Here is a 26,874-nt window from a genome sequence, read left to right as displayed (position 1 = left end):
AACAGCATGCGAATCACCCGAGGGATGAGCAGCAGAGGAGGGAAGGTGTAGAGGAGGCTTTGAGGCCATTTGCTTCGAAGCGCGTCACAACCTTCTGCCCCGGGACAGGGAAACCGGAAGAAGAACCGGGGAAGCTGGGCGTTCAGTTGGGTTGCAAACAGGTCGACCATTGGAAGGCCGAACCGCCTCGATAGGTCCCTGAATAAGGCCGGATCCAGGCGCCACTCCACCTGATCTATCTGGGTCCAACTGAGCCAGTCCGCCCTGACGTTGTCGACGCTGGATATGTGCTCGGCTGTCAGAGAGAGAACGTTTCTCTCTGCCCAAAGGAGCATCCTCATCGCCTCATCTATCAGATGTCTGGCTCGGGTTCCCCCTTCCCTGTTCACATGAGTCTTCGTTGTTGTATTGTCCGTTAGGACTAGGACATGACGCCCCTTCACAGATGTTTGGAACTGGCGGAGAGCGAGATGGACTGCTCGAAGCTCCAACCAATTTATGTCGTGTTATAAGTCCCGAGGGGACCAGCAGCTCTGGGCGACCGATGACAGCAGATGAGCGCCCCAGCCAAATTGACTTGCGTCCATCGTTAGTGTTGTCCGACTGGGTTCCAGGAAATAGGAGCCCTTCCGTATGGACGGGGAGATCCACCATCTCAGAGACAACCGGAGTGCAGTCGGGAGGACCACTGTAATGTTTGAACACGCTCTTAGGGATCTCTGATAGGGCAGGAGGAACCATTGAAGAGGACGACTGTGAAGACGAGCCCATGGGACAATTGAGATGCAAGAAATTAGTTTGCCGAGAAGCTGGGACAAGGTGATCAAGGGAATGGACCGGAGAGACAGTACCTGAGTCACCAAGGACCGAATGCTGTGAATCCTGTCGGGGGACAGGAAGACACGACAAGTGATCGAGTCTATGACAACTCCTAGGTGGAGAATGCGAGTGGTGGGCAGAAGCTGACTTTTGTCGAGGTTCAGAGAGAACCTGTGCTGTTGTAAAAGACGAGAGACTGTCCTGAGGTCGTCCACGGCTTGATCCCGAGTGGCAGATAGAATAATGATGTCGTCCAGGTAGCACATAACTCTAATCGGGACCTGTCGCAGAGAAGCCGCCAAGGCTGCTAGCAGCTTCGTGAAGGTCCGAGGGGCGGACGAGAGGCCAAACGGCATGGCCCGATATTGGAAGTGCCGGTTGGAGTAGGCAAACCGAAGAAACCGTCAATGTGAAGGACGGATCGGGACATGGAGGTAAGCCTCCTTGAGGTCGATTGAAGTCATAAAGTCGCCCCGCCGGATGCCCTGCAGAATCGACTTAAGCGACTGCATTTTGAAGTGGTGATATCTGACTAACTTGTTCAGTGCCTTCAGGTCTAAAATCCCTCTCCAGTCCCCGGAAGACTTCGGGACGAGAAACAGGCGCGAGTAGAAACCGGATCCCCGTTGTTCTACCGGCACAGGTTTGATGGCGCAGATGTTGTATCTCTGCATCCATCAAAGCTCTCTTCTCCGGGTTGCCAGGTACGGTGCATCGGAGGAAGCAGTTCAAAGGGCTGGAGAGGAAGTCCAATGTGAGGCCGAGCCTCACAATCTGGAGAACCCAAGCGTCTGTCGTGGAAGAAACCCATTGGGGCAAGAAGTGGAGAAGACGACCGCCAATGGGTAGTTCTGTGGTGTAGTCACTTACCCCTCCGGAAAGGTCGGTTGGAGGCCCCACGGTATTGTCGTCTGGAGTTAGGCTGACTTCTGCCCCAATCCCGGTAGGCAGGTCGCTCCACGGCCTGATCGCCTCCGTGAGAGAAGTGCCTGGAAAAGTAGGGCCCGCTGGGTCCGGACTCAGTCCAAAAGGGCTGCCTTTGGTTGTAAGGAGCAAATCTCCTGTCATGACGTTTGTAAGAGGAAGGCATAACTTTCCATTTATCCTTATCCTCCACAAGTATAGTGTCTAAGGCTTCTCCAAAGAGAAGAGAACCCTTGTAGGGGGCAGATGCCAGCTTCCACTTTGATTTGAGATCGGCCCTCCAGTGGCGGAGCCAAAGAAGACGTCGAGAGGTGACATTGGAGACAAGGGCCCGAGAGGAAAATTTAGCCGCATTCAAAGACGCGTCTGCACAGTACTCGGTGGCTGCCACGATTTTATTTATGTCATGATGAAACCTGCTGTCATCAGGCGGGAGCCGCTCCTGCAATTGGCGCAACCAGATGAGAGCTGCGCGAGCAAAAAATGAAGTAGATGTAGATGACCGGATGGCCCAGGCCACAGCTTGATGTGTCTTGCGGAGAGACAACTCAGCCTTTCTGTCCTCAGTTTTGAGTCCATCGAGCACATCGTTGGAAATCACTGAGGTAGAGTGAGCCGGCTGGGGTAGAGTGAGCTGGCTGGGCCACAGGAGGGTCCACCGAAGGTAAATGAATTAGATCCTGTAAGGAAGGATCTGAACAGTATAACCGCTTATCGAGTCCCGTCGAAGCAGAAATGTAAGCGGGTTGGGACCATGATCTTTGAACCACATCAATGAATAATTCCGGGCATGGAATAAAATCCTGATCCGGTTTTTGCAGGTGGAATAGATCATCATGAGGATTCAGATCCGTCTGTTGAGATGTCTGAGAAGATGATAATCCCATGTTAGTGGTAATCTTGGCCTTGTGGAGCAAGGACTTAAACATGGAAGGACGGAAGAGTCCCGTAAAAGAAGGTCTTTCCGGAGTTAGGTCCTCGTCCTCAGACAATTCCCCTTCTTCAAGCTCCTCCTCCTCCCAGGGAGAGTCCTCAGTTAAAAGGGATTCTGGACGGTGAAAATAAGAACATCGCGGATCGCCATACAATGGAGCCAAGCGGGGAGGAGCCAAGACAGGAACCTGAGACCCTTGGAGAGGAGCAGAAGTAAGGATTCGAAATAGTTTGAGATACGAGGTCCTGGATGTCCCGAGACATAGCGGGCTGAAAGCCCTCCGATGGAAGTGGACCCACGATAGGGGCGCTTGGAGGAGGTCTGAGATCTGCCACGCTCTCTGAAACGCTGTCTGTCTGAAAAGCGGTCTGGAGTTTGGAACGACTGTCGGTAAGAAGAGGGGCCTCCCTGCCCCGAGTAAGAACGAAAGGGCTGACGCTGCGTGTATGGAGTATAACGCCTGTCCTGTCTGCGAAAGGATGAGGGCATAATTTTGCGTTTGTCTTTGTCCTCAACAAGGACTGGCTCCAATGCAGTACCAAACAGGTTCGGGGCTTTATACGGGGCCGCCGCCAACTTCCATTTGGTTTTAACATCGGCCTTCCACGGCCGTAACCAGAAAAGGCATCGCGATGTGACAGATGTCGCCAACGCCCGCGATGCAAACTTGACAGAGTTCAGCGAAGCATCCGCCGAGTATTCTGTGGCTGCAATAATCTTATTAATATCGTGACGCAAACGGGTATCCTCTGGAGGGAGCCGTTCCTGAAGTTGACGCAACCAGATCAAAGAGGCCCTATTGAAGAACGAAGTAGCCGTGGCAGTTCTAACAGTCCAGGCCACGGCCTGATGTGATCTACGAAACGCCAATTCAGTGCGTCTGTCCTCAGATTTGAGACCCTCCAGCGGATCAGATGAAACCATCGAATGAGAAGTGAGGGTCGCCACCGGTGCATCCACTGTGGGCAAGTCCAACATGGCCTCAAGTTCGGGCGCCGCACAGAACAGTTTCTTATCTAGATTGCTTGGTGCAGTGGACGACCCTGGTTGGGCCCAAGGTGCCTGCAGAACATCCGTGAACAGTTGAGGGCACGGAATAAAGTCTTTCTCCTGCTTGACTTGTTTAAATAAGGCATCATGAGGACTGGTCTCAGACGGGGTTGTCGGGGGTTGTGCTCCCACAGAACCCAAGTTAGTAGTCAAACGAGCCTTGTGAAGGAGGGACTTAAATAGTGCGGGACGAAACAAGCCTGTGAAGGCCGGAGTGTCAGGTACCAGTCCTTCATCCTCGGAGAATTCGAGGTCTTCAGGGCCCTCCTCGTCATGGCACGAACCCACAGACGAAATAGACTCACGAGGCGAGGGGGAGCGAGCCCTGCGGGACCCCGAAGTGGCCAACGTGCCTGAAGAAGTCCCCGCCGACGACGTCTGGGCCGCTGACTGCGCTCCAGCCGCCATAATAGAAGCTAACGCCGTAGACAGCATCGTCTGGAAGTCGAACTGTGAAGGAGGTGGAGGATTGTCCATTGCTCGGAGGCCCGCTGCTGTGGGCGTGAAGGTGGCCGAAGGTTGGCCGAGGTGGAAAGGCTTCCAAACCCGCTAAGGAAACATCAGGCATCGACTGGGACACACCCTTCTGCCAAGCCAAAGAAACGGATCGGACCTCTCTCCGCTCCGAACCGTCGGGAACAGGAACAGACTGCTGGGCGGATCCCGCATCACAACTGTATAATGAAGCTGACGCTTGCTTGGCTTTCTCACATTGTTTCTCCAACGCCTTATGACGCCTGAGAGCATCCTTATCAGCCGCAGCAGAGGTTTTAGAGTGGCGGGACTTGTGACCGCCAGATGCAGAGCGTTTGCCCGACTGTTTCTTGCGGGACTTAGTAGATCTGACAGGGCTGACCTCCTGATCACTATCTGAGGAGAACGAACAGTCCGCCATGGTGAGAACGCCCCAAGCAGGACCAAATAGGCTGATTAGTAATTATTTATTGATTGATTGATAGATTGATTTATAATAATAACAATTATAAGAAATAAATATCAATAATTGATTGGCTGATTGATTGATGGCTTGCTTGCTTGATTAATTGATTGAATGAATGCTTGCTTGATTAATTAATTGATTGATTGAATGACTGGTTGATTGCTTGATTGCTTGATTGATTGATTGATTGATAGTCTGAATATAGCTCTGAGCAATGAACTGTACCCAACAAGCAGTGCTGGCACTCCTGCCACGCCAAATAAGAGGGCACCCCGCTCTCTGCCCAGGTGTGTGGGTAGGCCCTACACAAAAGGCTACAAAGGGGTGAGCAATAGACTGCAAACGCCCCCCCCCCACTTTTCCTACTGAGTCAATGCCCAGACCGGGACTGAAAGTCAGCCAGCAAGCCCTCAGAGAAGAGGCTGCAGCCCTTTGATTAGGGTCCGCGCTGCCACGAGGCGATCCAAAATGGCGGCCGCCCTAATGCTCAAAATGGTGGCCGCGAGTTGGTGGCGTAGGAGCAAAATGGCGGCCCGCCCGTGCTCTAAAGGATTACGGAGCACTTTCCCCTGGCGCCGCTCTCACACGGTCGCCACTCAGGGATGATGGCCTGGCCGGCTGCAACACGGCGGGAGGGTGGTGAGCAACCGACAGCCACGCCGCACCCCCCCCTGCAATCACTCACAGTGGTCGAGTTAAAGCTGAATTAGCCGATAGCCGCAGCGCCGCCCGCAGAAGCCTGACGGGACGGCCGCTGGATGAGCCACGCCGCGAAGTAAAGGGTGCCGGTAGCCGCTCCTTGGAAACACCTCCGCTCTGGCTCGCTGGTCAAACACGGGAGTCGGGGAGCAATCCGCTCAGCCCTGATCTCATCGGCAATGGGAATCTGACCGGATCCGCCCCGCAGGGACAGAAGCCGGCAGCAGTAGGTGCAGAGGCGCGAAAGCCGGTACGACCCAGATCCCTGGGCACGAAACCGACGAGCAGCTGATTGACTCACAGGATCAAAATAAAGCCTAATCCTAACCGAAATTAACCAGAAACAAAAAAAAGGGGGGGGCTAATCAAAAATAACCAAAAAACCTAACACAATACTCAGAGCACAGAGAAAACCCTCTCAGTCTGTCAGCAACTGAGAGAAAGACTGGGGATTCGGGTGCAAAAGGGGGCGTGGAGAAAGCACAGAGTAGGAAGTTAAGGTTAAAAAAAGTTCTCTCAGTTGCTATCAGATAAGAGGATTTTCCCAATGCTGGAGTGTAGTAGCAGCGTTCTAGAAAAAAAACAGTCTCTTGCTTGACTGAGTGTATGAACTGGAGCTTAGCCAAGCAGGGGAGGAGTGGCCAAGGACGTTTCTTAAAGAAACATTCACCCAGTCTGGCAATCAAGCTGAGGAACTCCCCCCCCCCCCCGCCCAAGATTTGGATTCTCCAAGCAGTGCGCTGGAGAACAACAACATCCCTAGAGAATGAATTTAACTGGCTGAACTATCTAGTAGACAGGAAACAAACATTCAAAGAATTTCTTGTTGTTAGTTGTGAAGTCGTGTCTGACCCATTGGGACCCCTCTACCATTCCCTGGAGTCCATAAACATAAAGAAATTGTTGCAAACCTTTAAAACTGAAGGCTCAAATTGTGAGCTATATCTTTTTATAGCAATTATCTAAATTTGAGTTGTTAATTTATAATATTAATTTCCTTGGCAGTATAATGTTACATTCAAGCATTTTCTCTTGAGGAAACAAGATACTAAAGATCCTTTCCTTGCATGCTCTTTAGGATAATTAACTAGATTAGAAATTAATGGACAAAGCTTCTCAATTATATATGAGGTAGGAGTTGTTAATTTGCTTAGCTGGAAAATCGATCTGCCATTTGAAAATAGAAAAAATAGATCAACTTTAGTTTTGCTTTAAAAAAACCCTGCTTCATCACTACATCTATAAAATATGCATAACAGATTTGGATTGTAAATTTTTTTTTCTTTAATTTCTTTCTATGCATGTATTTTAAATATGGAAGTGCACTGGCTTTCTACTCTGGATATGATCACATTTAAATAATGTTTAATAGATGTGTAACAATTCTGTTATTTATTCATTTACAGTCCAAGATCAAATGACAACATTTAAAATATAATATACCATTAATAAAACATACGTATATAGAACAAAAACACTATACAATTATTCATTAGAGGTGCCAAAAGGTTTCTACAAGGAAAGGCAATAAATAAAAAAATTGCTAATGCTTTGAAAACACTGTGAGATGCTTTGATCATATAGAGAGAATAAATGAGAATAAAATTGCAAAACAAATATATGAAGGAAGGATGAATGGACCAAAAAGGTGGAGACTGAAAAAGCTGTAGGTAAATAGAATTATATCAAAATGCAAAAGATGAAAGAACAAAAGGTAATGTATGAAGTAGTGTATGGTAGATATGATGTAAGTAGGAAAGGAAATTATGAGGAGATATGATGAATAGTGTTAGTTTATAATAAAGGGACTACACTTTTTTTTCTTATTTATTTGGCTTAATATTTATTACTTTTTCTGCACTCCATATAGCAGTACTTACCCTAAAAGGAAACAGCATGAAAAGTATGTATATATGTTTATCTCATTATATTCAATAATACTATATTAATTAAACAGGGAGGAAAGTATGCATGGCAGTCATTCAAAGGTGTGAAGCATGAACATACTGTATCAAATATTCATAAAACAAAAGATTAGCAAAATATAAATATATTACAGTGGAGAATTTTATATGAAATGTTAATACAATGCAGACATTTCATTCAGATAGGTTCAGCTAAGCTTTCATTTATTTAAATAGTAATAGTGTAATCTGATCCATATGTATTTGAAAGCCTGCTAGATATAACAGAAAGTTACTCTGACAAAAATGTATGTAGAATTTTAGTCATGCGAAAAACATTATTTTACAGCAGATTGTTGTCATATATTGCTGAAAGCTAATTATATTTAAGGTATCTCTTTCTATAAACAACTTGTTAGAATCTAGGTGTAGTGAGGTCAATGTTCATTTTTTTAAAAAAACAACCTGACTGTAACTGACTGTAACAGTTGCACAAATGAAAGCAGCTTTGAAACGTTCACTAGCAAAAGCAGCCTAACCGGAAAAGCATCTTTACATTATTGAAAACATATTTGATTGTGAGAGACATAGTCCAGTTCCATTTAAATTGTCTTCTTGTTAATAATATCAGTCAAAAAGTATGGGGGTGGTGCAGTACTTTCTTGTAATTCAGTACAAAGTTACAAACAAATAACAATGTTTTGCATTTTAAAGCCTTGGAGAAAAAAAGCTACTACTTACCGTAAATTGGCCCCACTCTTCCAGTAAGAATTGAGGACAGATTTGTAGTTGCAAAACAACCTTATAAAGTAGAATAATGTGAGAACATCAGTGATCTTCCCAATATAAAGTTGGTAGACTAAAATGTGAACTATACATTATTCAAACACCGTTCATAACCAACTTTTGTGGTGGGATGTAGTTTGGATTCCCAGGAGGGAGGAGCTGCATTCAGAGAGTAAAGAAATAGTGAATCATTTGCAAGATTCTTTATTATTCAAAATATTCACAGTCCTTTTTAGCTATCTTCTTAAATCAAGGATGCAAAAAATATGGAACATAATAATAATAATAATAATAATAATAATAATAATAATAATAATAATAATAATAATAATAATAATAATATTTTATTTCTATACTATATATAATTTTATTTCATTGTATGTGGCTCCCTATTCTCCTTTTTGTGGCTTACCAAATGTAAGCAGCCAAAATAAGGAAGACTGTTTCAGTACTCTTTGGAACTTTGTAAAATGCATGCCTTAAATATCACAGAGACTTACTTCACATAGTTCACCTCTTAAAATCCCAGATCCTCCTACAGAAACTGGTGTGGCCATGACTAGTGCATCCATACTAAGTAATGATAGCTACCTGATTGAAAGAGCATAAGTAAAGTTTCACTGATATAAATATGGCCATGAAATATCAACTGACTTTTAGTTCAGCCTCCAGGGTCAGATGGAGCTCAACCCAAGTTCTGAAGGTGTGGCCAAACCACTACTGGCTTTGCAAAATCCCTGCTATATGAAATATAAGACTGGAGAAGGAAAATGTCTTCTAAAAATGGAGAAGGGAGGATTTGGAGACCTACAGATTAGAAGGTATAACAGTGATACTTGGGAAAATTCTAGAGCAAGTCATAAAATGATTTATCTGTAAGTATGTGGAAACACTGAAACTAGAAATCATCACGTGTTTACAAAGACAAGTCTTGCCTAACTGAACTTACTTCTTTTTCGATCAGGCAATTTCTTGGGCAACTATGAGAATGCTGTGGATGTCTTGATTTCAACAAGGTATTTGACCAGTGTGGGATTCAAAAATTTTTACTAACGGTTCTGTGGGCGTGGCTTGGTTGGCGTGGCAGGTGAAGGATACTGTAAAATCTCCATTCCCATCCCACTCCAGGGGAAGGATACTGTAAAATCTCCATTCCCTCCCCACTCCTGGGGAAGGATACTGTAAAATCTCCATTCCCTCCCCACTCCTGGGGAAGGTTACTGCAAAATCCCCATTTCCTCCTGATCAGCTGGGACTCGGGAGGCAGGAAATAGATGGGGACAGGGCCAGTCAGAGGTGGTATTTACCGGTTCTCTGAACCACTTAAAATCTCCGCTACCAGTTCTCCACAACTGGTCAGAACCTGCTGAATGCCACCTCTGTATTTGACATAGTACCCCAAAATGCTCTGATTAGCAAGCAGCATGGTATACCTATTAAAGATTTACAGAGAAGTTAGAAATGTTGCCAAAATAGTACTAATGGATTCCAATCAAAGGGATGTACCAGATGGAATCCCACAGAATTCACCCATGGATGGAACCAAAACTTTCATATTTTTACTAATACATTATAATTTAACTTCTTGCTGTGATAACCAATGCTTTAGAAGATTGAAATATCATTGACATAGATTTTTATAAATCTCTCTCCCTCTCTCTCTCTCTCTCTTATCTATTACATATATATGTATGTATGTATGTATGTATGTATGTATGTATGTATGTATGTTTTATTAACTGGAGTAAGGAGTAAGTTTTATTAACTGTACACACACATACCACACACACACACACACACACACACACACACACACACAGTGAACTGGTCTAAGCAAAAAAAATTTTAACTGGATTCAGATAAACTGAAACAAGAGCAAAATAGATATTGAAAACCGTAATTAATGGATAGAGAAATAAATCTTATGAAGTAGGGATGAGGAAAATGGACACATTAATTTTAAGAAAATATGACTAAGATGGATGTAATAACATTTTTAAAATACCTAAACATATCACACAGAAAAAGATGAAGGATGTGTCTCTACTTGCCCTGACAAGACTTTTCTCCCAAAGATACTGCCTTTACCTCATTCCCAGCCCTTGACTTAGAAAGGCTTAAGAAATCTTTAGCTGCACTAGTACAGTTACTTCCTTTCTTATTCTGACATTGTCAGAGATGCCTCAAAATGGGACCCTCATTTTGCAGGGAAATGATGCAAAAATAGAAGCTATAGAGGCTGGATAGGAAATGGTAATAAGCATTACACATCCCGTTTCTGCAGATTTAAGGATGGATTGGTAGTTTATAATTTGGTACTGGGAAAAAGCCCGAATATCATTTTTTTATTATTCCATAATGCAGAATAATTAAACTTTTTGCATTATGCAAAATGATAGAAAGCTAGAATCTCACAATCTGATAAATCTGATAGCATAACCAATGTCCAAGAAGAAGAATAAGGAATTAAACACTTAGGAATTAAACAATTATTTAAAGAAGTGATCTTAAAAATACATTGCCTACTACACAGGACCACATAGTGTAAGAAAACCCATTTTAAAACTTCACCTAATTTTGCTTTGGTTTTCCATTACGTTTTCAATATAGTCACATCTGTATTTTACAGTGCAGATTTCTTTTTCTTATAAGAATATATAATACTACCAACATTATCATATTCTACTCTTGTATACCAGTATTTTTCAAGGAGTATAAATAAGTACTTAGTACCTTGATTAATATGAAAAGCATTACTTATGTGAGTAAGCTAGTACACTTTCCAAAATTCTTTTTTAATAAGCAGCTCAATAAAACTCAGAGCATTATATTTAATTTACAATCTTTAAATTTTTCACAGCAATTAAACTTTAATATCTCATGAGCAGTATAATTAAATCTGCTACACTGGAAATAAAAAGGATAATTAGGCCTTTGTTTCTGTATTCCATACTACTGCAAAACAAATAAATATATACACCTTTATTTCAATTAACATTTTGAAATGGATCGTTGGTCTTACCTGATACGTTCCTTCTCGTTGAGTGGAGACAGCAGCCAGCGTGGGTAGTGCCCATCCAATCAGCTTGAAGGACTGAGCCTGTCAATTATTCTTAGTCCCGCCTCTGTTGCCGGGCAGCCCAGCTTTGGCGAAGACTGGAAGACAGACTCGGTGTGTGGGACAAGAAGAAACAAGGTAGAAAGACAGAAAAATGCCGAGTCCAGCTTGAAGAAGAAAGGGAAGGGTCTGGCTGCTGTCTCCACTCAACGAGAAGGAACGTATCAGGTAAGACCAACGATCCTTCTCCATTGAGAGTGGAGACAGCAGCCAGCGTGGGACATACCCAAGTTCACTGTCCCGGAGTATGGGGGGGATTACGCTGGACCGCATTGTCCTCTCCGGCAACAACTCTTTGGAGAACTCGACGACCAAACGAGGCTTCAGCTGATGCAAATTGGTCGAGTTTGTAGTGTCGGATGAAAGGACTAGGAGAGGTCCAAGTGGCCGCCCTACAAATTTCCAGCAAGGAAGCCTGTGTAGCCCAAGCTGCCGTCGTAGCCGCGCTGCGGGTGGAGTGAGCTGTCAAGCCTGAAGGGCGCGGGAGGGATCTAACATCATAGGCTGTGGCAATAGTCTGGCGAATCCAACGACCGATGGTTGAAGGAGAGACCTTACTGCCTTGAGATGTAGGTAAGAAGGAGACAAAAAGCGACTCCGAACGACGGAAAGGAGCCGTCCTCTTCAGGTAGATTCGCAGCGCCCGCCGGACATCAAGAGAGTGCCAACGACGTTCCCGAGGATGCGTGGGCCGAGGGCAGAAATTTGGCAGGACAAGTTCCTGGGCCCGGTGGAAAACAGAGTTGACCTTCGGCACGAATGTAGGGTCCAAACGGAGTACCACTCGGTCTGCATGGAAGACACAAAGGTCCGAACGAGTGGACAAGGCGGCGAGCTCAGATATGCGGCGAGCCGAAGTAATGGCCACCAGGAAGGCAACCTTGCATGTGAGAAGTCTGAGACTGGTGGTCCGAAGTGGTTCGTACGGGGAACACGTAAGAGACTGCAAGACCAGAGGAAGATCCCAGGTCGGATAGCGATGCAGAACAGGAGGACACAAGTTCTTTGCTCCCCGAAGAAAACGGCGGATCAAGGGGTGTTGAGCCAGAGACGACAAGGAGCCGCAGGTAAGTACCGAAGATAAAGCTGCAATGTGCCGGCGGAGAGTGTTAGGAGAGAGACCCTGGGAGAGACCCTTCTGCAAAAACATCAGAATATGTATAATTGACGGTTGTAGAGGCGAGACACCGCTCTGACCACACCAGTTGCAGAAACTCCGCCAGGTGGCAGAGTAAATGCGTTCCGTAGAAGGCCGTCGGGAAGAAAGCAAGGTGTGCACAACATCTGCCGGGACTTGTACCTCTCTCAAAGTGCACCGCTCAATCTCCAAGCGGTTAGATTGAGCCAGGCCGGGTCTGGGTGCTTCAGGGCGCCTTGCGAGAGAATATTGTCCGAGAGAGGAATGCGCCACGATGGGGTCACCGATAGGGACACGAGGTCCGCAAACCAGGGTCTCCGAGGCCAATGAGGTGCCACAAGGATCACTTCCGCTCGCTCGGATAGAATCTTGCGGATGACCCTGGGAAGAAGGGCCGTTGGGGGAAATGCGTACAGAAGGCCCGACGGCCAAGGAGTCCGAAGAGCGTCGACGCCGGCCGCTCGAGGATGTGGGTACCGTGAAAGGAACAGCGGAAGCTGAGAGTTCTCGTGAGTCGCGAACAGGTCGATCACTGGACGGCCGAAGCGAAGAGACAGTTCTTGGAAGAGGAGCGGGAGGAGGCGCCATTCCGCGTTGTCTATCCGCCGACGACTCAACCAGTCCGCTTGAACATTCTGTACCCCGGAGATGTGTTCTGCCCGAAGGGAACACAGGTGGCGCTCTGACCAGACCCCCAATGCGACTGCCAGGGTTAGAAGAGACTTCGACCTGGTGCCCCCCAGTTTGTTCAAATGAGCCTTTGCGGCGACATTGTCCGTGAGGACAAGGACGTGGGTTCCGGAGACCAGATGACAGAATGACTTTAGAGCAAGGAAAACAGCCTTCAGTTCCAGCCAATTGATGGGATGCCGAGCTTCCGAGGGTGTCCAAGTCCCTTGAGCCAGATGACCTTGGCAATGGGCTCCCCAGCCCAGAAGACTGGCATCTGTCGTCACCACCACCCTCGAGGGCTCGAGGAAGAAGCAACCCGCTGAGAGAGCGGGGGAGCGCCACCACCGGAGGGATCTTCGTACCGCAGGAGGAAGAGGGATCGGCTTCGATGAAGTGCCTCTGCCAGCCTTCTGCAAAGGCAAGAGAAACCATTGGAGTTCCCTGGCGTGAAGTTGAGCCCAGGGAACAATAGCTATTGCGGATATCATCTTACCTAAAAGTTGAGACAAGACATAGGGAGAAACCACCCGACTCCCCTCAACTCGGGAAATCAACTGCCTCAGACTAGCTTGCCTATCGGGAGAAAGAAAAACTCTGCCCTGAAGAGAGTCAATTAGGGCACCCAAGTGCACTAACCTAGTGGAGGGGGAGAGATGGCTCTTCTCCAAATTAACAGAGAAACCGTGAGCTGCCAGCGTCTCAATCGTCATACGAATATCTAAGGCAGCCTGTTGCACAGAAGGAGACAACAGCAGAATATCATCTAAATAACACAGGAGGCGGACTGAACGGAGACGGAGCTGAGCCGCCAAGGCAGCTAACACCTTCGTAAAGGTGCGGGGGGCAGAAGAAAGGCCAAATGGGAGAGCCCTATATTGGTAGTGTGCTCCGTTATAACAAAACCTCAAAAACTGTCTATGGGATGGTAGGATAGGGATATGAAGGTAGGCCTCGGTTAGGTCGATGGAAGAGAGGAGGTCGCCCCTCCGAATACCGTCCAGAATAGACTTCAATGATTGCATTTTAAATTTTCGGTACACGACGTATCTGTTTAAACGTTTAAGGTCCAGAATAGGACGCCACCCCCCCGATGATTTAGGGACTAGAAACACCCTTGAATAGAATCCCGAACCTTCCTGACCGGGAGGCACAGGTTGGATAGCCCTGATAGACAGGAGATGCTGAACCGATGAGTCCATGAGGGACCTCCTAGCGGAGTTACGAGAAATCGGACAGCAAACAAAGGTGTGAGGGGGGGGGAGCGACAAATTCAATGGCCAACCCAGATCTTAAGGTGGCGTGGACCCACTTATCCGAAGTGGATTCTTCCCAGACCGCGGCAAAAAGGCCCAATCTGCCGCCAATGGGAGGATCCAAAGGGCAATCATCGACGGCGACGGGCGAAACGACCTCCTCCCCCTCGAAAGGGCCGCTTGAAGTTAAAGGGACGCCCTCTGAATGACCTATCAGAAGAACCCCGCTGCCTGCCGAAAGACCCATCTCTCCTAAATGTGGGAAAGGGAGAAGAATAGGAGGACCCCCCATCCGCACCTCTGGAGGAAGAACGAGAGGGGTAAGGTGAAAAACGGGGCGCTCCTCTCCGGAAAACAGCTGCTAACACCTTCTTTTTGTCCCTGGTTTCTGTGAGGAAGGGATCTAAAGCGTCCCCGAAAAGCTTCGTGCCCTTAAAGGGAACCGAAGCCAATCGCCACTTGTGCCTGGCATCAGCCTGCCAGTGACGGAGATACAACAAACGACGAGCCGTGACAGCCGAGGCCAAAGATTTTGCGGAGAACCTGGCAGCATTCAGAGTAGAGTCGGCTGAAAATTGGACGGCCGCCACAATTTTATTCAGGTCTTGTCTGATACGAGTGTCTCCGGGGGCCAGCTTTTCTTGTAACTGACGTAACCAAAGTAACGTTGTCCGATTGAAGAAGGATGCCGTAGTAGTTGCTTTAATCGCCCAGGAGGAGCTTTGAAAGGCCTTTTGAAGAACCTGGTCAGATCTGCGTTCCTCAGGGCGGAGACCTTCGTCCGGCTCGCCTGGAACATTGGAGTTAGGAAGAAGGGCTGCAACTGGGGCATCCACCGAAGGAATCTGAAGAAGAGCCTCAAGATCCGAGGATACTTGGAAGTTTCTTTTGTCATTAGAAGAAGGTAGGGGGGCAGATGCCGGGGATTCCCACTGTCGTTTCACTACGTCCAGAAAGAGAGGAGGAGTAGGAACAGATGTTATCGGCCTAGCTGGTTCCGCGAACATCGGGTCCAAAGATCCAGAGGAAGACTCAGGAGGTACCGGATCAGCGTTTGGGGAGGATAAACGGGCCGTATTAACAGCCTTGAAAAGCAATGATTTGAACAAGGCCTGAGGAAAGAGACCTGTGAAAGCAGGCTGATCCGGGGGAAGGTTCTCATCTTCCGACAGGTCAGAATCAGGATCTCCTTCGTCGATGAAGGCTGAAGGATGACTGTAATGGGAAGAAGTAGGAGAAGCGGAGCGGACTGAATGAGAACATCCTTCGTCACTGTGGTCCACTGGAAAGGGAGAAGGCTCTCTTACCGATCCCTGTCGACTGGAAAAACCCGAACGGGCAGCCAAGGACTTTTGAACCGCTGCTTCAATCATCTGCTGCAGCTGATCAGGAGGAACGAGTGGATCCAAAGGGCGGGCAGGGACAGAATCAGACGAATGAGCCACCTGTACTGTTGCTGGATCAGGAACCGGATGCTGAAGAACTGAACCAGGACCCCACAAATTTTCCTCAGAAATAGTCACTGGACAATCTTGCAGAGACAGCTGGTCAGGAGTAGGCGAATGGGGTACGGAGACTGGAGGAGGATTAGAAGGAGCAGGTGGCGGAAGAGTGGAAGGAGGCAGTTGAGCGCATGCCTTGTCACATAATCTGGTCAAAACTTTGTCTCTACGTTTTTCCGCTTTGGAAGAAGAGGATGATAAATCACGAGAGGAAGACTTGTGATGGGAGCGTGAGGCCTGAGAGGACCTGGAATGAGACCTGGACTCTTCCATAGGAGATTGCTGGGTAACAGACGTGGAGTCTGATTGGCCAACTCCTCCTGCACTGGCCTTCCGGCCGTGCTTAGACTTAGAAAGGGCCTTAGGCATAGCACACAACAAGGTTATAATAACACTCCCCCCGCTCACGCACCAGACAGTGTCTTAACAATCAGATCCTGAACAGATATCAGGGAGCGAAAGGAACTCCACGGGAAAAAAGGCCTCGGGTAAACTGTTTCTTAATTAAAGCAACCCAGGCCCAACAGATTAAAATGGGAGCGTAACAACTCCACGAGCTGGAGGGTTGGTGGGGGGAGGGAGGCCGTTTGAATGTGAATGAATGGAAGGCAATCAGTTAAACAGGCAATAGACAAATTAAGGCCACAGTCCTGTGACCGTTGTAATCAAGAGCACGGGTGGGGGCGCGAAGCTCCACTAATCTTCAATAGTGGCCAGCGCCTAAAGCAGAAATCGCTGTAGCAGGGAAAAAAGGGGGGGGCGTGAAGCTCCACAAGGCGCACTCTGGAAGGCCTCCGGGATCGGGCCACAGAAAACCAGAAGGGGGGGGGGCGCGAAGCTCCTCAGCTGCAAACACGCAGCGAACAAACTGTTTGGTCTGCTTAGAGAGGCCACGAGGCAATTACAGAAGGCTGCAGATAACGTGCACAATGGAGTAGAGGTGGGGGCGCGAGGCTCCTCAGCAGAATCACACAGTCTCCACGCTTTGCATTTAAATAAATCCTGAAGGGAGCGAGCCGGCAGGGAGTGATAGCAGGAGAATCGCCGGCCGCTAATTAACGTTCTCCTCCAACGGCGGGAAATTCCTCTTGACTCAAAATGGCGGGCGCCGCTATTAGAAAGCCCGCCGAAACCGCCGATGATAGAGGGGCGAGGAGATCGCAGCCGGGAGGATGTCCCTCGAAGATCAATGCCCAAGGAAGCCCTCCCTGGAGGAGAAGAAGGGCAAGGGGTCCCCACGCCCCTGGCAGAGCCAGGGAGACTGAAGTTAATAAAGGGCTATTTCTTACTCACAAACTTATAACACTCGATGTCAAGACGGTCCAAGTCAGCCAGAAAGATTAGTCAATGTCCAAATCGAAGCCCAGAGCACAGTCAAACAGTCCAAGTCCAAAAACACGAAAAAATCCAACACTAAAGGGGTAAAAGGAGAATTTAGCCAGAGAGAACGTCCCACACACCAGCCAGCGCTGAAGGACTGAGCCAAAGCTGGGCTGCCCGGCAACAGAGGCGGGACTAAGAATAATTGACAGGCTCAGTCCTTCAAGCTGATTGGATGGGCACTACCCACGCTGGCTGCTGTCTCCACTCTCAATGGAGAAAAGGACTTTTTTAAAAAATAACAGCAATCAGGTAACGTTTACTTTGAACATATAAGGGAAACCCAACTAAAATATGATTCAATATTTTTTATCACAAAACAATCAATTTAAACATAATCATATGAATTAGGAGAACATTGGTGCATGCTTAGCATTCCAAACAGAATCTGGCCTAGTACTTGGAACAATATAAATTGACCAGTCTTAGTCTAGGAATATCATTTCCTGTTGAGCTACTACACATTTCAGATTCTATAAAAAAGTTGATTTAATGCTGACAAAATATTGATTTGTCTTGGTTAATTATGACCATACTAAAATCATTCTCAATTCAGCAACACTCATCCTCTATTTTAGCAGCTTTATTCAAGGCTACCTGAGACACCCATGAAAGAGTTGCTTGGGTGAAACTTTTTTATCCAGAGAAAAGAATGAAATAAATGTTTTTGCCTTAGGCTCATCTTGATAATCCAGAATCTTCAGCAACCTGAGTCAATAAACTCATAGGCTATAAACTTTCTGATCCAAACTTGGATCCTTGTTTTGCTTTATAAAAATCTCCTGCTGACTAAATTACAATCTTGTGAGTATACTATGCAGAGTATCTTCAAGAACTAATTGACATTGTTTTGTCTATACTGAGGTCCTGTAGACTGTAGATTATTGTGATTATCTAGGGTTTCAAAAAATTTTAGACAGACCAATCCTGAATTTAGGTTAAATATTCAAAACAGAAAGCTTCCCTCAGCTAACTTTAGAAATTATTCAAGTTTTTAGAAGCTACGAAAAAAGTCCAAAGAACATGTATCTTGAGTGACCTGTTTATTTTCTCAAGCTGATAATAATTATCTCAAAAAAGTATTCCAGAGAAAGGAGAACTAATGTAAATGCATTAAATATGAAATTAAAAGTTGTTAAGAATCTGAAAAGGCAAACAATGGCAATTCTGGATAACACAGTACAGCCTTACCCACTTCTCTCTTCTCTCCTTTTTTACACAAACCAAGAAATACAAAAATACCACAAATTTTTTGAGATAGCTTTCTGTAAGACCCTACAGATTTTACCAAATCGGCTCACCTTTGACTTTTCTTGGACAAATGAAGTGTAGAACTGCCTGGTTTCAAAGAAGATGGTTGTGATCATAGGCATCACACTGCCTATCTCTGAATTTAACTACCATGTTTCCCCGAAAATAAGACCCTGTCTTATATTTTTTTTGAACTCTGAAATAAGCGCTTGGCCTTATTGCCATGCACTCAAAAGCCCGATTGGGCTTATTATCAGGGGATGTCTTATTTGGGGGAAACGGTAATACTTATGGAATGATACCACATATTCAACATTAGAAAAAATCATTTCTGCACTTTTCCTACTTTTTATATACATAGCCTGTATATAATATACATTTACGAACAATATTATACCAGTGAGATATGGCTCAATATTGTGTTTCACATCTGTTTATTCTTTCTGGATTAATACATACATGTATAAACTATTTTCCCCACACAAAAAAACCATTTTAAACAATTTTAAACACATCATTAACTCTAATCATAGAATAATATTGATTAGTTTTTTCTATTGCACCAATAAAGAACATTTTTGTAGATAGAAAGAGAACATATATCATTGTAAACAATTGTAAACTTGGATCATATTGTCTTTTCAACTTCAAAGAATAATTATTTCTGCTGTAGCCCATGCCCCATAAATTTTTAATTCTTTAAAACAATCATTTGCTGAAGTAATCTCAAATCTTTATATTCCTTAACATTCTTTTCCATTTAATATGGTATATTCCAACAATTTAGTCCAGACTTCTTACAAATAACATCTACATTAATTCTTTGAAAAAATACTGTATATTTAAATCATCCAATGCATATTGATATTGAGAACAGGGAATTTTCAAACACATCTGCATAGAATTATAAAATCAAGTGTTTAAACCTTTGATTAGTACAAAGCTTAATGCCCATGACTTTCAAGAAGAGAAAATGTGCAATTTTCAAAGTACAATTACTGTATTTTCCGGCGTATAAGACGACTGGGCATATAAGACGACCCCCAACTTTTCCTGTTAAAATATAGGGTTTGGGCTATACTCATCATATAAGACTACCCCTCTTCCAATGCACACCAAATAAAAATTAAAAAACATCAACTGGCTCACCTACAGTGTAAAAGCAGCTGTGCTAGTCCCAAAATGGCCTCTGCAACAAGCAGGAACCTCACACAGCCACAAAAAGCCCCCCAAAAAACTTTCACACTCTACACATACACAACACAACTGGCTCACCCACAATGTAAAAGCAGCTGTGCTAGACCCAAAATGGCCCCTGCAACAAGCAGGAACCTCACACAGCCACAAAAAGCCCCCCCAAAAAAACTTTCACACTCTAAACACACACAACACAACACAACTGGCTCACCCACAATGTAAAAGCAGCTGTGCTAGACCCAAAATGGCCCCTGAAACAAGCAGGAACCTCACCCAGCCACAAAAAGCCCAAAAACCCAACTTTCACACTTTACACACACAAAATTCCACATACAGCTTTGTGAGATTTTGTGTGTTTGTGTAGTTAGAGTGAAACACTACAAAAACACACTAAATCTCAGAAAGCTGCACAAATATTATTTTATTTTATTTTAATTTTTATATGAAAGCTAAATTTAAAACTTCCTAAACTTTAAATGCCTAGGTCTAAAAAAGAACAACTAAAAAACCCCCCAATTATAACCCCAATTGACTATTTTTTTTTAAAGCTCCCAAAGGGGAAAAAAACTTATCCAATAGAACAGAGATCTTCAAACTTGGCAACTTTAAGACTTGTAGACTTCAACTCCCAGAATTCCTCAGCCAGCTTTGCTTTGCTGGCTGAGGAATTCTGGGAGTTGAAGTCCAAAACTCCCTGCTTGCTTGATTGCAGGCAGGGAGTTGCTTGCTGATGGAATAGATTCAGGCAAGGAAGCAAGGCAAGCGTTGCGACTAGCAGCTGAGGTAAGCAAGCTGGAGGGGGAAAACTTTTTTCCTTTTACATGGTTTCTGGCGATCCCAGCTGAGTTGCAGGGAACTCAGCTGGGATGGGATTGACCTTCAGAGCTGGGACCGTCAGAGCCATGGTTCTGGCGATCCCAGCTGAGTTGCAGGGAACTCAGCTGGGATCGTCAGAGCTGGGATCACCAGAGCCATTTAAGGCTCGTCAGAGCCTTTTGGGCTGGTCTGTCTGGTTACAGGAGAACGACACCCGGCGTATAAGACGACCCCTGACTTTTGAGAAGATTTTCATGTGTTAAAAAGTCATCTTATACGACGGAAAATACAGTACCTCAGAATAAAAGTTTATTAATTTACTTGTTAAGATTTTTATTATGCCATTATTATTTTTATAAGTAATTCAAGGTGGTGAACATATATAATAATCCTTCCTCCTCCTATTTTACCTCCCAACAACTCTGTGGAGTAGGTAGAGCTGAGAGAGTGTCATTAGTCCAAAGACACTCAGCCGGTTTTCATGCCTAAAATAGAACTTGAACTCACAATCCCTTGGTTTCTAGGCCATAACCTTCACCACTGCATCAAACTGGCTCTCCTTTTTATCATTGTGAATAGGGGTCAAAGTTATGTTGCTGTCACAAAATGTTCCAAATTTCAATATTACTGCCTTTAATAAAGTGCAATAAATTACTAAAAATTTAGTCCCAGAATAGTCACATGACTATATATCAATATATTTCAAATATTTTTGTAATTCCATTACTTAGATATTTATAATTTATAATTAATGTATATTAATCATGAAGTAGTACTGATTTTGGCACATTTATTTTACTCCATAAACTCCATGGAATGTTTTTAAACAATCTATTCGTATCAATGTTAATCAAGGATAAGTAATTACATCCACAGATAAAGTTTCTTTGCAATAATTATTTCCAGAGTTTACACATGTTAAACTCAGTATTTTTATAAATTTCTACAGAAACTTCACAGCTTAAAGAATATGAAACCTAATCCAGTTCAATGAATAATTTATGAAAACGTCTGCCCAATATCATTATGTTTTGAACAGATCATAAATAGTAAAACCTATTGTTAGTATATAAAAGTGGTTTGTGTTCAATAGAATTCTTTATTGGCCAAGTGTGATTGGACACACAAGGAATTTGTCTTTGGTGTATATGCTCTCAGTATACATAAGGAGAATAAAATACATTCATCAAGAATAAAAAGATACAACACTTCGTGATAGTCAAGGTTACTAATAAGCTATCAAATCGTACTAGGAAACAAATAAAAACAATATAATTCAAAGGTACAAGCAACATGGTTATAGTCATAAGTGGGAAGAGATAGATACTAGTAAGGAAGAGGAGAATAATAGTAATACAGTCTTAGTAAATTATTTGACAGTGTTGTGGGAATTAATTGTTAAGCAGAGTGATGGCATTTGGGAAAAACCTGTCCTTGTGTCTAGTTGTTTTGTTGTGCAGTGTCCTATAGCATCTTTTTGAGGGTAGAAGTTGAAACAATTTATGTCCAGGATGTGAGGGGTCTGTAGATATTTTCATAGCCCTCTTTTTGACTCAAACAGTATACAGATCCTCAGTGGAAGGCAGGTTGGTAGCAATTGTTTTTTCTGCAGTTCTAATTATTCATTGAAGTCTGTGTTTGTGTTTGTCTTGTTTGGTTGCAGAACCAAACCTGACAATTATGGAGGTGCAGATGAGACTCAATAATTCCTCTGTAGAACTGAATCAGCAGCTCTTTGGGAAGTTTGAGCTTTCTGAGTTTGCGCAGAAGAACATTCTTTGTTGAGCTTTTTTGATGATGTTTTTGATGTTAGATGTCCATTTTAAGTCTTGAGATGTTAGAACCTAGAAATTTGAAGGACTCTACTGTTGATATTGTGTTGTCTAGTATTGTAAGGGGTGGTAGTAGAGGATGTTTTCTTCTAAAATCCACCACCATTTCTACAGTTTTGAGTGTATTTAGTTCAAGATTGTTCTGGTTGCACCACAAGGCTAATTGTTCAACCTCCTGTCTGTATGCAAATTCATCGTTGTTTTGAATGAGACCAATCACTGTTGTATCATCTGCAAACTTCAGTATTTTAACAGAGGGATCTTTTCAGATTCAGTCATTGGTTATAGAGAGAAGTGGAGAAAGCACACAGCCCTAGGGGGCTCCTGTGCTAATTGTGCAGGTATCTGGTGTGATTTTGCCTAGCTTCATCTTCTGTTAGGAAGCTTATGATCCATTTACAAGTGTGGTCAGGTACAGCTAGCTGATTTAGCTAGAAGAATATCTGGAATGATGGTATTGAATGCTGAGCTGAAGTCTACAAAGAGGACCCTTGCATAGGTCTTTGGACATTCAAGATGTTGTAGTGCAGTGTAGGATGTAATCCAGCTACAACATGAAATACTTCTCATTTATGTAATGTGGTAATCTCAACGTTCCAATACAGTGCTACCTTAGTACTCAATTACTTTGAAACTCATCAAATTTGGTACCCAATGCATTTTGATGTGAAAATTTTGTCCTGTTATTCATCATTTGTTTGTATTCAACCCACAAAGTAGAACTTGTCAGTGTCAACCGTCTTGTGATTCACTACATTATTCCTTATGGGAAAAATTGTTTGGTACTCATCACGCCTTCTGGAACCAATTAATGATGAGTGCTGAACTGGTCCGAACTGATAGCATTTCACCCCTGATATGAACATAAAGAACCTCAAAACATATTGGAAATTCAATAATTACTTGAAAAATAATTAATGTCAGTAAAAAAAACATCCAACTTTTTTACAAGAAAAATGCAGCTAGTCTTTAACCAAAATGTGTTACATACACTTTAATTAAATCAAGAAAAAGCCAATGCAGAGGCTATGTGTCTGGAAGATTGAATTAGGACACAATATGTTTTCCTTCAAGATCATACAAGAATTCCTAGCACTCCATCTTTACCAAAACTAAAAGATATATTCCTTTTCTCACACCAAGATGCTAAAGAGAAAGAAAACACATTTCTGAACCCTGTGATAAAAATATCTCAGCATGTGGAATGTAGGAGCACATTCTTGTATTAAAAGCTTCATTTAATTTGGTGCCTAGTCTATCACTTTGGGGACGGAATAGAGAGGACTTTGAATGTTGAACTCTTTTTGCCTCATAGTCTATCTATCCTCTGTCTATAGCATGCTCCATCACTGCCTTCTGTAAAGGAAACAACATCCTCTTTAAGACACAAAGGCAGAATTCTTCTTGAAGCTCTTAGAAGAGTAACCAAATTTTAAAAATATACCATTAACTTCTCCAGTATATGATATCAAATTCTTTTTAAACAGACAATTTCCAAAAAGTTAAATTATCACAATATTACTGCTTGAAATTATTATTCCTAATCTTTGCTTTTTCATATAAAATGTATACATTTCAAATAAAGTATCTAATTCTAATGACCACTGGCTTATATTGAAAAAATGGCAAAATATATGTAAGGATAATAAATGTGTCCATTTTCCAGGCACAATGTTGTTCATTCACAGAAATTATTTTTTTGTAAATGGACAGTGTGTAGAAAATGAAAACTTGAAATATGCAGTCTTTTTTTAAAGAGGGTTATAATCCCTTTTACAACCATATGCCTTGTCAATGTAGTCACTATTTGACTTGTGTGAATAAGACACTGATATATACATTTCTTGCTTCTCATCACTATTGCCAGTGAAAGTGGACATGAAAATTAGAATTAGCTGCAATGTTAGGAACATTTTTCATTTTTTAATTTTCATTTTATTAAATTTGTATACCGCCCTACTCCCGAAGGACTCAGGGCGGTGAACAGCCATAAAATAAAACATATAAATACAAAATTTAAAATAGAGATAAAACAAATTAAATAAATTTGGCTGAACCGTTTTAAAACCCCAATAATTTAAAACCAAATTTAAAATTCCCATTTAAAAGAGGAAAAGTTTAGGTCAGGCCGGCTTGCTGGAATAGGAACGTCTTAAGCGTGCGACGGAAGGTACGCAGATCCGGAATCCTCCGTATCTCGGGGGGGAGCTCGTTCCAGATAGTAGGTGCCCCCACAGAGAAGGCTCTCCCCCTGGGGGCCGCCAGTCGACATTGTTTGGCCGACGGCACCCGGAGGAGCCCCTCTCTATGGGAGCGTACTGGTCGGTGGGAGGCTATTGGTGGTAGCAGGAGGTCCCGTAAATAACCAGGTCCTAAGCCATGGAGCGCTCTAAAGGTGATGACCAAAACCTTGAAGCGCACTCGGAAGACCACCGGGAGCCAGTGCAGCTCGCGCAGGAGAGGCGTTACATGGGAGCGCCACGTCGCTCCCATCACCACCCGCGTGGCCGCACTCTGCGCCAGTTGGAGCCTCCGAGTGCTCCTCAAGGTGAGCCCCATGTAGAGAGCATTACAATAGTCCAGACGGGAGGTGACGAAGGCATGAGTGACCGTGCGTAACGAGTCCCGATCCAGAAAGGGACGCAACTGGCGGATCAGGCGAACCTGATGAAAAATCCTCCCGGTCACGGCCGTCAAGTGCTCTTCTAAAGACAGCCGTGAATCCAGGAGGACACCCAAGTTGCGAGCCCTCTCCGTGGGGGCCAATGCTTCGCCCCCAATAGTCAGTGATGGCACCAGCTGACTATGTTAATAGTTAATATGTTAATATTCCTTTTAAATCTTACCTTACAAGTACTTTCATGTAAGTCGGAAATAATAATACAGCTCACTTCTCAGCAGTATTTCCTGAACATCAAAAAATCCTCATGAAGCAAATAGACCAAATCAGCAATTATATTTCTAAGCCACCAACATCTTAATGAAATCCATAACTTACTGAACTTTGTCAGCACTTAAGAATTGCTTTCTGAGAAGAAAAACAAGATAAGGAAAAGATAAAATGAAAACGGGTTATTAAGTTTATCCTAGGAAGTTCCTGAAAACTCATGTTCCTACGATCGAATCTTTTCTGTAATTTGTCCTGGATCTCTGTAATGTCATTGCCAAACTGAAGGATAAACATAATGGAGAGATGTTAAAAGAGTTCTAAAATAAGTATCTTTTCAAACATGTATATAATTATTAACTGTTCCAGTTTTGTTTTTTATATTTTTATTAACTTCTGAGAGATTTATGAATGGTAGCATAACAAGTTGGCAGTAAATAAACTCACATACGTGGATGCATGTGTGCATGCTTGTGTGTGTTTGCATGCTTGTCTCTGTGTGTGTATGTGCACCTTTGAATCATTCTTGATTCCTGTGACTGAACAAGTTCTTGCATTTTCCTTGGCAAGATTTTAGAAGTGATTTATGCCTCTTTTTCTTGGACTGACGGAGTGATTGACCCAAGGTCACCCAACTAATTTTGTGCCTAAGGTGGAACTAGAACTCAATCTCCTGGTTGCTTAATTACTAAACTAAATTGGCTCTAAATAAGCTTAAGAAAACAAATTATATTTTACTGTTTACTACTACTCTTACATGAACCCAAGTAACTATATCCAGTTATTAAATATTCAACACTTTTAACTTAAAGCAATGCTGTTTTTATAGCAACAAATCTTTTCCTGGAAAGATGGCAAAGATTAAAAACACAACTGAACCTACAGTTTAGAAATGGAGAATATGAAACCATGTTAAACAATTAGTGAAACTAACTATAGTGTTCAGTAAGGTAAAATGTTGATATTTGCTCATAATAGATTGAAGTATTCCATGGCCTGATAAAATCCTACCAATTTGAAAAATAACTTAAAAATCTATAAAACATGGGATTATGAACTCAGACAATATTTTTGTCCTAAAGATCCATTTAGCTTCTAAAACTTGTGCTATATGTTGAAGTTCATAGAATAATATTGTACTAGAATTGCAAGGTGCCATTCTTGTTCAATGCAGCTAAGGCCTCTGAAACAAACACTTTAGTTTCTGCCTGAACACATCTAATGATCTACTTAAGGTCAGATAACCATGTCTCTGGCATATCACCCAGAGACGAGGAGCAAGATGGAAGACTTAGTAGAAATCATTTGGTGATTCATCAAATTAATAACTACTTCTTAATCTAACTGACTAAGGAAGAAGTACCTGCATGGGAGGAATTGCCACTGGGAGTAAAATCAGAGATCCCCAAGAACAATTTAGTAAAGCAGGGTCAGACATGAAAAACTAAAATCCAGATCAAGCAAAGGTCAATCATGCTGAAATGCACAATGTAAGAAACACTGCAAAATTATTGAACAGTCCCTGAAAATGGTGGGACAGTCTTATCTGGGGAACATACCATATTTTTTGGAGTATAAATTGCACCTTTTTCCCCAAAAGAGAGGGTGAAAATCTGGGTGTGTCTTATACACTGAATGTAGCCCCGCCCACCCACTGGCCTCCGCACGTCGCATTTTCCAGTGGTTCCAGGCGGTGGGGATCCTCACTTCCACTTGGATTTTGATAACGAGCGGCACAGATCTTTTAATCCATTTAAAACAAGCCCTATCAC

The 26,874-nt window shown here is 43.6% G+C and overlaps 1 protein-coding gene across 3 annotated transcripts in view; it reads right to left on the bottom strand.

Moving 5' to 3' along the window:
- The window catches only part of SHROOM2 (shroom family member 2), a 156,032-nt gene that overhangs the window by 89,632 nt on the left and 39,526 nt on the right, over positions 1 to 26,874 (bottom strand). The window contains exon 2 of one of the 3 annotated variants that reach the window (XM_070943258.1): positions 8,012 to 8,071. The exons of the other annotated variants lie outside the window; for them this stretch is intronic. Coding sequence (XP_070799359.1) covers positions 8,012 to 8,071 — 60 coding nt within the window. The remainder of the gene's footprint in view (positions 1 to 8,011; positions 8,072 to 26,874) is intronic. 3 annotated transcript variants of the gene reach the window in all.

The sequence above is a fragment of the Pituophis catenifer genome, unplaced genomic scaffold (genome assembly GCF_029215685.1).
Source record: "Pituophis catenifer annectens isolate HBS135680 unplaced genomic scaffold, rPitCat1.0.hap2 SCAF_4, whole genome shotgun sequence".
Lineage (NCBI taxonomy): Eukaryota > Metazoa > Chordata > Lepidosauria > Squamata > Colubridae > Pituophis > Pituophis catenifer.
This window is presented reverse-complemented; position numbering and strand designations above follow the sequence as displayed.